Source organism: Mus caroli, unplaced genomic scaffold, assembly GCF_978045245.1.
Source record: "Mus caroli unplaced genomic scaffold, Mus_caroli_1 scaffold_5, whole genome shotgun sequence".
Classification (NCBI taxonomy): domain Eukaryota; kingdom Metazoa; phylum Chordata; class Mammalia; order Rodentia; family Muridae; genus Mus; species Mus caroli.
The window spans coordinates 64,229,311-64,243,963 of NW_028227260.1; the positions used below are offsets into that span (position 1 = coordinate 64,229,311).

General features: G+C 39.1%; 1 protein-coding gene across 1 annotated transcript in view; it reads right to left on the bottom strand.

The window, feature by feature from the left end:
• Positions 1 to 3,988: 3,988 nt before the first annotated feature.
• Positions 3,989 to 14,653, bottom strand: part of Uprt (uracil phosphoribosyltransferase homolog) — a 30,652-nt gene continuing 19,987 nt past the window's right edge. The window contains exons 5-7 of the mRNA XM_085838067.1: positions 13,654 to 13,815; positions 11,874 to 11,972; positions 3,989 to 10,154 (exon numbers count right to left, since the gene is read on the bottom strand). Of these exons, the coding sequence (XP_085694193.1) occupies positions 10,048 to 10,154; positions 11,874 to 11,972; positions 13,654 to 13,815 (368 nt within the window). The 3' untranslated portion in view covers positions 3,989 to 10,047. The remainder of the gene's footprint in view (positions 10,155 to 11,873; positions 11,973 to 13,653; positions 13,816 to 14,653) is intronic.

The window sequence follows — 14,653 nt, forward strand, 5'->3', positions numbered from 1 at the left end:
GGTAAAGCTTCATTTGGCTATGAAAGCCACCCTTGTCACAATGCTTTACTGTGCACTTGTTGGTGTAAGTACAGGTGGCCTTCTAGGCCTTCAGAGAAGAGTTGCTCATAATTATCACAAGGAAGAATTCAAACATTCGTGCCTTCTTCTGTCCAAATTCAAACATGCAGATCTTGGCATCAGGGATGGCTTGGAAGAAGAGAGACTCTAAATATTGCTTATTCTTAAAATGCACTAGTCTGGGAAGCGGTTGCCCATGAACAAGAGGATCTTGGGTGGTGCATCAAAAGGAAAAGAGAACAAATTATTTCTAAGCATGATAAGCATCCACATGATCTTAGTAGAAAGACCCAACATTTTCTGGTACAAAACATGTTTGCTAATTGTGACAAAGCAATTGCAATAGCAGCAACATGCCTGGTGGATTAAACATTGGTTCACAGAACAAAAGAGAGCTATGTGAGAAATAAGGACCAGTTTAGGCATGAAAAGTTAAACAGCCAGGTGTGATGGCTTGGTCAGATTAGGCTATATAGTGAGTATAAGAACAGCCTGGGCTTAAGAGTAAGACTTTTTCTCAAAAGAGAGAGAGAGAGAGAGAGAGCACTAAATTTTCAAAAAAAAAAAGAAGTTAATTTTCGAAAAAGTAACAAAAGATAGAAAGAAATGAGCTTCCAGTTTCCATCTGTGCCCAGAGCTGACCCTGTGCCAAGCTCTCCATACCCAAATCCTGCTGGGAGAGAGCTGGTCTCCCAGGAGAGCTGACACAGCTGAGAGCATAGGTAAGACAACCACTTCTGCACCAAGGGACCTGTCTAGAGCCCTCAGGACACAGAAACTGAGGAGCAGCCTGGGACAGGAAACTTCCAGTTTCCATCTGGGCCTGGAGCTGATCCTGTCCCACAATGCTACATACCCAAAAAACCACCGGAAAGAGCTAGCCTCCCAGGAGTGTGGTCACACCTGTGAGCACAGGTAAGACCACCACTTCTGCTCAAATTCCTGCCCCAAGAGGGACTTGTCCAGAGTCATCAGGACACAGGAACCAAGGAACAGCCAGGGACAGGATCCTTCTAGTTTCTGTCTGTACCGTGGAGCTGACCCTGTGCCAAAGTTCACAATGCCCAAATTCCTCCCTGAGAGAACTGGTCTCCCAGCAGAACTGACACACAGGCTTGCAGGAGGGACAAGCCACAGTCAGAGTCAGCAAGACCAGCTAACACCAGAGATAACCAGATTGCGAGATGCAAGGGCAAGAACATAAGCAACAGAAACCAAGGCTACTTGGAATCATCAGAACCCAGTTTTCCCACCACAGCTAGCCCTGGATACCCCAATATACCAGAAAAGCAAGACTTTGATTAAAAATCACATCTAATGATGATGACCGAAGACTTTAAGAAGGACATAAATAACTCCCTTAAAGAAATACAGGAGACCACAGGAGAAAGATAGAAGCCCTTAATGAGGAAACACAAAAATCCCTTAAAGAATTACAGGAAAACACAACCAAACAGGTGAAGTAATTGAACAAAACCATCCAGGATCTAAAAATGGAAATAGAAACAATAAAGAAATCACCAAGGGAGACAACCTAGAAAACCTAGGAAAGAGATCAGGAGTCATAGACGCAAGCAAGCAACAAGCAACAAGAGATAGAAGAGAGAATCTCAAGTGCAGAAGATACCATAGAAAACATTGACAGGACAATTAAAGGAAATGCAAAATGCATAAAGCTCCTAACCCAAAACATCCAGGAAATCCAGAACACATTGAGAAGACCAAACCTACGGATAATAGGAGTAGATGAGAATGAAGATTTTTAACTTAAAAGGCCAGTAAATATCTTCAACAAAATTATAGAAATAAACTTCTCTAACCTAAAGAAAGTGATGCCCATAAACATACAAGAAGCCTACAAAACTCCAAATAGATTAGACCAGAAAAGAAATTCCTCCCATCATATTAATAGTCAAAACACCAAATGCACAAAACAAGTAATAATATTAAAAAGCAGTAAGGGGAAGCGGTCAAATAACATATAAAGGCAGACCAATCAGAATGACACCAGACTCCTCACCAGAGACTAGGAAAGCTAGAATATCCTGGACAGATGTCATCCTGACCCTTAGAGAACACAAATACCATCCCAGTTTAGTATATCCAGCAAAACTCTCAATTACCATAGATGGAGAAACCAAGATATTCCATGGCAAAATCAAATTTATACAATATCTTTCCACAAATCCAGCACTACAAAGGATAACTGATGGAAAACTCCAACACAAGGATGGAAAGTACACTCTAGAAAAGGCAAGAACCTAATTTTCTTTCAACAAAACCAAAAGAAGATAGCCACATAAATATAATTCCACCTCTAACAACAAAAATTATAGATAGCAACAATCATTATTCCTTAGAAGCACCTAAAAATATTCAACATCCTTAGTCATCAGGGAAATGCAAATCAAAACGACCCTGAGATTGTACCTCATACCAATCAGAATGGCTAAGATGTAAAATTCAGGTGACAGCAGATGCTGGTGAGGATGTGGAGAAAGAGGAACACTCCTCCACTGCTGGTGGGATTGCAAACTGGTACAACCACTCTGGAAATCAGTCTGGCGGTTCCTCAGAAAATTGGACATAGTACTACCTGAGGACCCAGCTATACTATTCCTGGGCCTATACCCAAAAGATGTTTCAACATATAACAAGGACACATGCTCCACTATGTTCATAGCAGCCATATTTATAATAGCCAGAAGCTGGAAAGAACCCAGATGTCCCTCAGCAGAGGAATTCATACAGAAAACGTGGCACATTTATACAACAAAGTACTATTCTGCTACTAAAAACAATGACTTCATGAAATTTGCAGGCAAATGGATGGATTTAGAAAATATCATCCTGAGGGAAGTAACTCAGTCACAAAAGAACATATATGGTATGAACTCACTAATAAGTGGATATTAGGTAAAGAATATAGAATACCCACGATACAACTCATGGACCACATGAAGCTCAAGAGGAAAGAAGACCAAAGAGTGGATGTTTCAGTCCTGCTTAGAAGAGGGAACAATATAATCAAGGGAAGTAGATTGTGGAGGGACTTGGAAGGAAGAGAGGTGGGGAAGGAGAAAAAAGGGGAAGACACAGGTATGGGAGGAGATGGAGGAAATGTACAGAGGGTCAGGAAATTGAACAGAGGTGTGTAGCAATGGGAGATGGGGAACTTGGGGTAGCAACCAGAAAGTCCCAGATGCCAGGAAAGCAAGAGCCTTCCAGGACCCCACAGTAATGACATTAGCTGAAATATCCCAAAATGGGGAGAAAGAACCTGTTGAGACCATATCCAGAGGTTAGGCATGGTTGAGGGATGGAGCCACCCACCTATCTACAAAGTTTTTACTCATAACTACTCCTGTCTAAAGGAAAAACAAAGAAAAAGAGTGGAACAGAAACTGAAGGAAAGACCATCCCGAGATTGCCCCACCTGGGGATCCATCCCACATGCAGACACCAAACCCAGACACTACTGCTGATGCCAAGAAGTGCTTGGTGACAGGAGCCTGATACAGCTGTCTCCTGAGAGGTTCTGCCAGATTCTGACCAATACACATGCGGATGCTCTCAGCCAACCATCAGACTGAGCACAGGGACCCCAATGGAGGAGTTAGGAGAATGACTGAAGGAGCTGAAGGGGCCTTATCTGGTATCAATGGGAGGGGAGGCCCTTGGTCCTATGAAGGCTTGATGGCCCAGTATAGGGTAATGCATGGGCATTGAGGCAGGAGTGGGTGAGTGGGTGGGTGAGGAAGTACCCTCATAGAAGCAGGGTAAGGAGTGATGGGATAGGGGATTGCAGAGAGGAAACCAGGAAAAGGGATAACATTTGAAATTTAAGCAAATAAAATATCTCACTACAAAAAGAAGTCAAAGAAAGAAGAAAAATAAACTCAGTTATTATTTTTTCATTTATTTAAATTTATTTTAAGTGATCCATAAAAAGAAACTTTGTACATATTAATGAGATATCATATATTTCAGTACATGTACACACTGTATAATATTTAAATCATGTTTATCTCTTTCCTCATTATCACTTCTTCATAGTAAAAACTTAACAAAATATTTTCTTCTAATTTTCATGTATAGTACATTAATGATGATCTACAGACATACAAGTATGTAATAGCACAGCACAACTTTCTTCTAAGTAACTATAACTTAGTGACCCTTGTTCAACCTTTTCCCATTTGGGCATCTCCCCCCCAGCTTTTGGTAACAACTTGTATGAGATCATTTTTCACTGGATTCTACATGAGCAGAAATCATATGGTAATCTGTGACTGGCTTGTTTCCCTCACTTAACATAATCTCCAGTTACATCTGATTATGTCACAAAAGACAGGATTTCATTCCTTTGTATGGCGGAATAGTAACCTATCATATAAATGCACCATCCTCTCTTTATACATTTATCATGTGATGTACACTTTGGCTGTTTCTAGTTTGTAATTAATGAAAATACTGCTTCAATGAACTTGGGAGTGCAGATGTCTCTTCAGCATGGTAATTTCATTCTCTCTGGTTATATACTCAGTAGTGTGACTGCTAGAGCAAAAGAGATTTCCCTTTAATGAATGGCATTCAGAAGAAAATGGTAATTTAAGTAGATTAAATCAGTAGAAAGATCACTCTTCCAGAAGACAGGAATCAGCCTGGTAAGGTTTTAGCAACCGGGGACAGGCAGATTCCTTGAATAAAGCTGGAGAGTGTTAGTACTCACAGTTGGGCAAAGGCATGAACAAATAGGGTCTTTAGACCAATTTAAAACAGTTGGAGCCTGACCCAAATATGAATCAATAGCCCTTCGAGATAGACAATGGCTCATCAACACTTGCAGAATTCCTTTAAACCTCCAAACTCAACCTCCAAACTTCAAATTCTCTGAAGGCAAAACCAGCTTACACTAATATGCACTGCCTGCCCTCATGCCAAGAACAGAGCAAAGAAGTTGTACTTGATTTTACAGCAGAAGTAGAAATGATTCTCAACTACATGCTTAGATTTGCCATAAGAAACCAGCCCTGCCAGGAGTGGTGGTCTATGTCCTTAATCCCAGCACCCAGGAGGTAGAGGCAGGCAGATCTCTCTGAGTTTGAGGACAGCCTGGTCTACTAAACTAGTTCCAGAACAGCCAGAACTGTTACACAGAGAAACCCTATCATGAAAAAACAAAACAAAACAAAACAAAACCACACCTACACTGGTATTTTTACAACAGCTCGAATAAACTAAAATATTGATTTGAAACCTGGACATAAACAAATCTTGCTCAACTATGACATCACCTTTCCCTAAACAATATCTGGCACTTCGTCAAGAGCCAATTATGTGGGGGGAAAGTATAATGGTTATCTGAGTGACCTGTAGAATAAACTAACCATGCAGTATTTGTGTGATATGGTGGAAGGTGAGCAATGCTGGTGAAATTCAAGTATATTAAACAGGTCACATAATGCACTGATAATTATATGTATTGAGCAACTTTACGCTTCTTTGAGATGTGATATCAAAGGAAAATGACTGATATGAGAAGCTAGATGAAGTTAACAAATTAATATGATAATCAGTCCCATATGAGCTTGTCATAACGGTCAAATAATGGTAGACAAAGGGAAAATAATCAGATTAATATAAAATATTTGAGATGTATATAATGGCTTTATAAATGATTAACTGCTTCAAGTCTATATTTTGCATAGAATCCTTCAAACGTCAGATATACTCATGCTATTATTTCTATAATTTGTCTGCTATACAACTTCTATATTAAATGTAAATGCTCAGAAAAATACAGAAGTCTTCCTTTAAGGGAGACTAGGCTGGTCAAGTTGGTGGTACATGCCTTTAGTCCTGGCACTACAAGTCAAAGGGCAGCCTAGTCTACACAGTAAATTTCAGGACAGCTAGAGCTATATAATAGAGAGAGAGGAAGAGTTTGGGCCAAGATCCTGGAGGATTCAGTGGAAAGAGCTGACACAAACATCATGAAGACATAAAATAGAATCATAAATAATAATCAAAAGGATGGAAATGAAGAAAAAGTAAATATAGAAGGAAATAGCCATATGGTAATGTAAAACCAATCATGTCAATAATTACATGACACAAAAATTATCTAAACACTGCAACAAAAAGCTGACACTGTCAAAATGGATTTTTAACAAGCAAGACACATCATTGGGAAGAGAGGCCCCTTGGTATTGCAAACTTTTGTACAGGGGAACGCCAGGACCAAGAAGTGGGAGTGAGTGGGTAGGGGAGTGGGGTGGGGGAGGGTATGGGGGACTTTTGGGATAGCATTTGAAATGTAAATGAAGAAAATATCTAATAAAAAAAGGATCAAAAAAGCAAGACACAGCTCCAAACCTGCCTATAATAAATTCACATTAAAACATAACCATGTTAAAAGTGAATCGACTCAAAAGAAATCTGGGATTTCAGCACAAAGAGTAGTAACAGGTACAAAATGGAACATTTCAGAGTGGTAAAAGGTCATATCATCAAGAGACTACAGCCATCCTAACAGCCTATACACCTAACAAGAGTGCTTCAAAATACACAAAGCAAAACCTTCATAGAATTGAAAGAAGAAATAAATACAACACTTTTAATCTGAGCTTTCAATATCCTTCTCCTAATAATCAGTAGAACAAATGGAAAGAAAAATCAGTGAAGTAGAATATTTAAACAGCTTTATCAGCCAACTTAACCTGAAATTCATAGCAAACAATACAGGATATGCATGCATTCCAAGCAATCATGTTGGTAGGAAGGAGGCTTACCACATAACAATAGTTTATGGACAAGAGCCTTTGTCTAAAAAAAATCTCACAAATTGAAAGAATTCAAATCATGACAATTATATTCTCTGACCTCCATTGAATTAAATTAGGAAACAATAGTAAAGAGAAATATGGAAAATGGTATGAATATTTGCAGTTGGTTGATGCTTCTAAATGACCCTGGGTTGAAGAAATAAAAAAAGAAAATCAAAATGGAAACATATCAAAAATCAGCTAAATCCTTATGGAAAGTTTTATATCATTAAAGGCCTACATTATAAAAAAGAATCAATGTTGGAAATCAAGACATTAAATCAGAAACTGTAAATTTGGGGTTCAGCAATCTGTAGCACATCATTGGGAATAATTATGATGTATGCCATACTTTGAGAAAATCACAGCTTTGTGCTATTTGCACATCATTTTGCTCTAGCTTCAATTTTTCAATAAAGAACCTGCACAATTTATACTGCTCTGAAGTTCATGTCACTAAAGTCAATCTTACTTTTAGTAGTCTGTTAATCTTATGTTGACTTTAGAAAATAGAGTCCTGCAAGTGATTAGCCCTGCAAGTACGAATTTGTTTGCTAAAACATTCCAAAATTCAGAGACCAGAGTTATATCTGCAGGAGTTGTAGGGTACAAACATCAGAAGGGAGTATGACCTTATTGAATAATTCCTAGTGTTTATACTAAGCTTCCATGTGAGAATCAAATGTAGTTAACTTTTAATCACATTTATTGCTGAAAAGCAACAGACATTTGAATCTAAATGGCTAATGGTAGAAAAATAATTTGTTTTAAATGGGCATGCTGGTGGTAAGCCTTTCACCCCAGAAGTCAGTGGAGGCAGTGAGAACAGGAGTTCAAGGTCAGAGTTGACTACACAGCAAGTTCAAAGCTAGCCTATGGTACAAAGACATGATTCAAAAATTAAAAGAGTTTGCTTAAAATATGGTTTTATCCCTACAGTGGAGTTTGACGTTATCTCATATTCAAAGATAATACTGCAGCCAAGACAAGCACCAATTCAATTGAGTCACAGCAATTCTTAGGTTAGTGGGCAAAACAAAATTTTTGAGACAAGATCTGACTCAGTTACTTATGCTAGCCTCAAAGTTGAAATCCTCCTACCACACCCAGGTTAGTGAGCATCCATCGTCTTTTCTACTGATTCAGTGCAATAACAATGTCAACAGATCTGTTATATCTGAATTTGCACTCACATCATTCTTAGGACACCTAATATCAAATATAAATATAACTTTCAGCACAACTTTAATCCCAGCACTCAAGAGGAAGGAGGACGTCTATGTGTTCCAGGCCAGCCAGGAGACCCTATCTCAAAAAATTTTCAGGAAGAACTTGAAGGCAACATTCTACTATGGAAGGAACTGTTCGATGAATTTTAATTTTATTTCATAATAGTCTTCAAAAATACGGCTGGAGAGATGGCTCAGCCGCTAAAGGCTAGGCTCACAACCAAAAATAAAGTAGCTGGGCATAGTGGCACACACGTTTAATCCTAGCATTTGGGAGGCAGAGGTTGGTGGATCTCTGAGTTGGAGGCCAGCCTGGTCTTCAGAGCATGTTTCAGGACAGCCAGGACTACACAGAGAAGCTCTGTCTTAAAGAAACAACAACAACAACAACAACAACAACAACAACAACAACAACAACAACAGTACAGTGAAGTTTAGCAGGCTAGAACCATAAGGTAAAGTCCATTCAATTTCCTCCAGGTTGCTTTCCTCCCTTGAGCTTCACTGATCTTTTCAGCTTCAGTTCTAAGAAATTCCTATGTACTTTTTCTTATACTTTTCAACAGAGTCCCACAGCAGCTCTCTGCAGGGCCATGAGAGTGTAATTAATCAAGTAATCACCCAGCCACCACAATATCCATGTAAAACGGGAATCTGGGTTTTATGAGCACATTTCACAAGTGCAAAGATTGATTCTAAAATTGTTTCCTCTCTTTTCAGAAGCTTAAATATGAGCACATACAAACCTTATATATTTTAAAAGACTTTATGTATTCTCTACTTTAATACAGGTATAGTCATAAGACATGCAAAATAACTAAGTTCCAAACCAAAAGCAAGTAGTAGAAACAACTAAATTAAAAGAACCGTATTGCATAGTGTGTTGTGCTGCATGCCTTTAATCCCAGCACTTGGGAGGCAGAGGCAGGTAGATCTCTATGAGTTCAAGGCCAACCTGGTCTACACAGCAAGTTCCAGGACAGCCCGAGGAACACAGAGAAACCCTATCTTGAAAAACAACAACAACCAAAGAACCATTTTGATTTCCTTATTGGCCACGAAAAGCAAAGCCTCTACTTTCCCCCACATCTTAGAAAAATCTCCACCAATTCCTTTGTAGAGGGCTGATTGAGCTCTCTTGGGTCAGCATCAGGCATCCGTGGTTTAGTCTCTGTAGACTCATGTTACAGATTCAGTTACTGAAAAGACCCTGCTTCTTTGTCACAAGCTGTGTTACAGCTTGGTAAGTACCTTCCCTCGATTCCCACTTGGGGAAATGAGCCAGCCTTGAGGAACACAACAGCTTAGCGGACAAGTTAAGCAGACATCTTGGGCCTGCAAATTAAGTGAGGACATAAATGGCAACATAAAATTCCGGATATACTCTCATTCTCTCTTCTCCAAGGTACCTGCATACGTGTGTGTATATATATATATATATATATATATATATATATATATATATATATATATATATAGTATATAGAGTACGGAGGGTGACAAGACCCACATACAAGGAAACACTCTAGAGCTAAACCACAGTAAGGACAGTGTAAACCTGCAGTGTACCAAAGAACTAACTCTCATTGGGTTTTCTTGGCAGCTACAAGCAACTTCCAAACCAAGAGATGGGGTCCTAAGTTCTACAGTTTCCATGGACTAACTGAAGAGTCAGTGACTTCTATTAGCATACAATTAAAATTTCCATCGGTTTTAAGCACTGAGGTTGTGCTTCATTGTTGAATTTGGTACCACATGTGAAGAAATGATCAAATCAAATAAATAAACTTCCAATATTTCTTGTTGCTACACCTACTTCCAATGTTAAAAGGTATTCCTAACATATTTTCTCAAACAAATTAGTAAAAACAGATATGGAATCCATTTATAACCATAATATTATGTAAGGTATTTCATTTTCCTTTAATAACTTAGTCTGTTCCAAAGTATTTCTGTCCAAAATGTGTAGGCGCAACAGGATGAACTTCAGTAGTTAAAATTGTGATCTCTGGAAATTCTTGAATGATTGATTTGGCACCTTCAAAAAAAAATAAAAATAATTGTTATTACTGCAAAATTTTGGTAATGCTACTTAGAATTAATACCTTGTATAATCACTGTCTTCAGACTTTATACTGATAAAAAAAATCTTTGGATACTGAGTTAGACATGCTTAATTTCTTTATATAATATCTGGTATCTGAAAAGCTTTGCTAGTAGTTCAGACCATGCTCCTGCCCACTCAGTAATATGGTCTTAAACTCAAATTAGTCAGTTATACCAGCATTGGCTAGAATGAAGTAATATGGCACTTCCTCAAAGGAAAATCACAGGAAATCAGAGTTTTCCAAGTGCAGTAATGGGAAACAAGTGTGAAGGTATTTTGGTGTATAATAGAATGCTGGTTGTTTAGATAGAAGGATTCTAGCTTTAGGTGACAGGGCCAGGCAGGGAGTTTAGACTGGCTGGGACCCCAAACCAAAAAGCTGCCTTGAAAACTGCTACACCATGTGGATTTTTCAGCTTTAATGCTAAACAATGGTACACTGTTCCAATTAATACAATTTCAACTAAAGAGATTATTTTTCTTTTGCCAAAGGTGGATAATTACTGGATTACCTTAATGTTTTCCATGTCACCAGTGCTACATACAATGGACAATCAAGCAAATCACCCTTTGTCACCACTAGTATTTAAATTACGGGTACATTTAGGCTACAAAAGAACAAAGTAGTCTAATAGGCCACAATTACAGCACAGCAGCCTAATGAGAATAGCCTTTCTAAGGCACATGCTGTGGCTTCTCCCAGTTTGCTTGAAACCGGGGATAGTTGAAAACGAGGGAAAGTCTAACTTGAGAAGCCATGTACTCCTTCTGCAATTATGAAACAAATACAAATTCATTGAAGAAAGCTTAGAAAATGGTCCCCCAAAAAAGCTTAAAAATGAAAATCATTTAGAATTATGCCCTAAAATAATCAAAATTTTGAAACCAAAATTGAAATAGCATTGTATATCTTCCTAGTCACTCACATTGAGGTCAAAGTCATTTGGTTTTATGTTGAAGCCAGGTTTGCTTTGGGTTGTTAGTGTTATAATTTGTACTGGTCATTTCTAAACTCACTAATAACATTTTACAATATTTCTTTATATTTATATTAATTCGTTGAGAATTTCATACAATAGATTCTGGTCCTATTCATACCTCCTCTCCATATTCTATCCATCCAACTTCATATATGTCTACATTCTCTCTCTTCCTCTTGTATGTTGTCCTTCCAGGGGTCAAACCATTTAAAACCTGACTCTCAAATGCCAGTAGCTCCTCCATGTCCACCTTCCTTTCCTCCATTCTGGGATTGAGCCTGCATATGTCTTATGCATACTATCACATCCTCTGTGAGATTAGTATTATCATCAAGTTTAGAGATAACAAATACAAGTCATGAGTACCAAAACTAGATTTAATATGGACATACAACTATATTTTTCCTTGGGATGACAGCCTAGAGAGACACACATTTACTCATCTCATGACTATCTGGAGCCCCAAGCTATAGCTGCAGATTAAATTCACCATGGGATTCCTGGTGGGTGGTACACACCTTTAATCCCAGCACTCAGGAGGCAGAGGCAGGTGGATTTCTGGGTTCGAGGCCAGCCTGGTCTACAGAGCAAGTTCCAGGACAGCCACGACTGTTAACACAGAGAAACCCTTTCTCAACAAGCAAACAAACAAAAAACCAAACAAACTCACCATGTGGGGTGGAGAAGAGACTGAGTAGGATAATAACACTGGGTTGAACACCATGTTCTATAAGAACCTTTACAGCTTCAATTACAGTATTTCCAGTACCTAAAACAAAAAGGTAACCAAACCTATTAGCAATGTTGACATCTATACTGAAATATTCATGAATTAAGAGCAATACAGGAATCTTAACATAAGATATATTTAATGAAAGCTTCATTTGAAAGTGTTTGCTCTTTGCCAATGTTATATTTTATTTTTAATTTAATTTTTTACTTATTCACTTTACATCCCACTCACTGCCCCCCTCCTGGTCACCCCCTCCCACAATCCTTTCCTCATCCTCCCTCTTCTTCTCCTCTGAGAAGGTGTGGGGGGTCCCCCTGGGTATCCCCACAACCCTGGCACTTCAAATCTCTGTGAGGTTAGGCACTTTCTCTCCCACTGAGGCAAGGCGGCCCAGCTAGTAGAACGTATCCCATGTACAGGCAACAGCTTTTGGGATAACTCCTGCTCCAGTTGTTCAAGACACACATGAAGACCAAGCTGCACACACATCTGCTACATATGTGCAGGGAGGCCTAGGTCCACCCCATGTATGTTCTTTAGTTGGTGGTTCAAACTCTGGGAACCCCAAGGGTCCAGGTTAGTTAATTCTGTTGGTCTTCCTGTAGAGTACCTATCCCCTTAGGGGCCACAATCCTTCCTCCTATTTTTTCACAGAGACACTTGCTTAATTATGTTCATAGCAGCTTTATTCATAATATCCAGAAACTGGAAACAACCTTGATGTCCCTCAACTGAAGAATGGATACAGAAAACATGGCACATCTACACAATGGAATACTATTCAGCTATTAAATCAAGACATCATGAATTTTGAAATGGATGGACTTGAGAATATCATCCTGAGTGAGGTAACCCAGTCCCAAAAAGACATGCATGGTATGTACTCACTTAAAAGTGGATTATTATTAGCTGTGACTCACTACATTGAGGATAAAACCTAAAGAGGCCACCTCTTGTAGCCAGGCAGGAACTTCAGTGGAGCAAAAGAGACACCAACTTACCCACAAAACCCAAAATTTATCCTTTCTACAAGAAATGCAGGGACAGGGGATGGAGCAGAGACTGAGAAAATGGCCAACCAATAACTGTCCCAACTTGAGACCCATCCCATGGGCAAACACAAATCTCTGACAATATTAATATTACACTGTTATGCTTGCATACAGGAGCAAGTTGCCTTCTGTGAGGCTCCACCCAGCAGCTATCAATATTATGTTTAATGATGGATACAACATAAGCATACATCAAATGAACAATAAGCCCTAAAGTTATTTATTGCTTGAGATACCAAATTCAACACCATCACCCCTACTTACCTTCCTGAGAGATCACGATATGAAAAAGAACAGAATACCAGAAAAATATTCCTGTGGAGATGTTAAAACTTTCAGAAAATCACTGCTGCTCATTAAGGTAGAAACAGGACATGATCCAATATATTTTCTGTGTTCTCTATATTTTGCCTCATTAGGTCCTTTGCTTCACTGTGTTTGTTTCAAGACAGATGTTCTTTGGAGCTAACAAAGTTTGACTAATGTATATTCCCTTATTATACAATAAAAATTTCCCAGTGAACTGCCCAGGGCAACTCCAAATCCAACAGAGAAAACACATTTAGAAGCTGTTTTTGCCTTTTATATAAGGGTGTGTAGGAGGTAGGCACTAACTTGAATTTAAACTCTAACAAAAATTTACAAATGCAACTCAAGGCACTCACTGAGAATTGGATACATCAGAAGGACTTTTCTGCGATGAATGTCTGGGGGAAACTTGGCATAATATACTTTGGCCCTTTGTGTCTCCTCATCGCTCTGAATCAGGATCTTCCCAATCCGTATGGATCGACAGCAGTCTCGCAAACCTTGTTCCATTGCCTCACCTTAAAGAAGGAAATGAAAAGCACAACAGGGTTGTGGCAGGTAGTGTGCAAATGCAAGAACAGACCAAAGCAGAGGGTTTTACTGCTATCACTACAAAAGGAGCACCATTGAGGCAGAAGCATCCTTTTTCTTCTACTATGCTCCTATTTGATTCTCAGTAGGAACTCAGCAAAAGCAGATGAAAGGCTGTTCAATGAAGCCACAATAAGCTCTGCTTCTTGCTTGCTTAAGAGCTATGGAGCTCTCGTGCTTCCATGATTACAGAAGAAATAAAGGCTTGACTGGGTTGCTTCTTCAGCATCAGAGACACTTTCCCTCTTATTTTTAAAGATTTTTTTAAGCCACCTAAATTTGTCATTTTCATCTGAGAAAAATATAAAAGATTGCTGAAAGAGTGGGGGCTGCAGGCCAAAGGATTTATTTCCCTTTGCACAAAGGTGGCTCCAGGATTCATCACTCAGTTCAGCAATGACTTCGCTGACAAAAGTTTCATTGCTAATAGTGAAAAAGTACCATGTTTTTCTCCCTTCCCCAGAGAGCCAACCCCAGTCCATTGGTTTTTAAATACGAGCTAGATCTTTGTATGTGTCTATGTGCGTAATGTGTGTAGAGATGTTTGCATGTGCATGAACACACATGTGTGTGCAGGTGCACATGCTGTGAGCATGCACGTGGAAGCTCAAAGTTGACTTCAAAAGTCTGCCTCAATCACTCTCCATCTTATTGAGCCAAGATTTCTCAGTTGAATGCAGAGCGTCCTGATGTGACTAATCTGGCTAGCCATCTTGCTCCAGGGATCCCCTGACTGTGCCTTCTGAGTGCTGGAATTACAGGCAT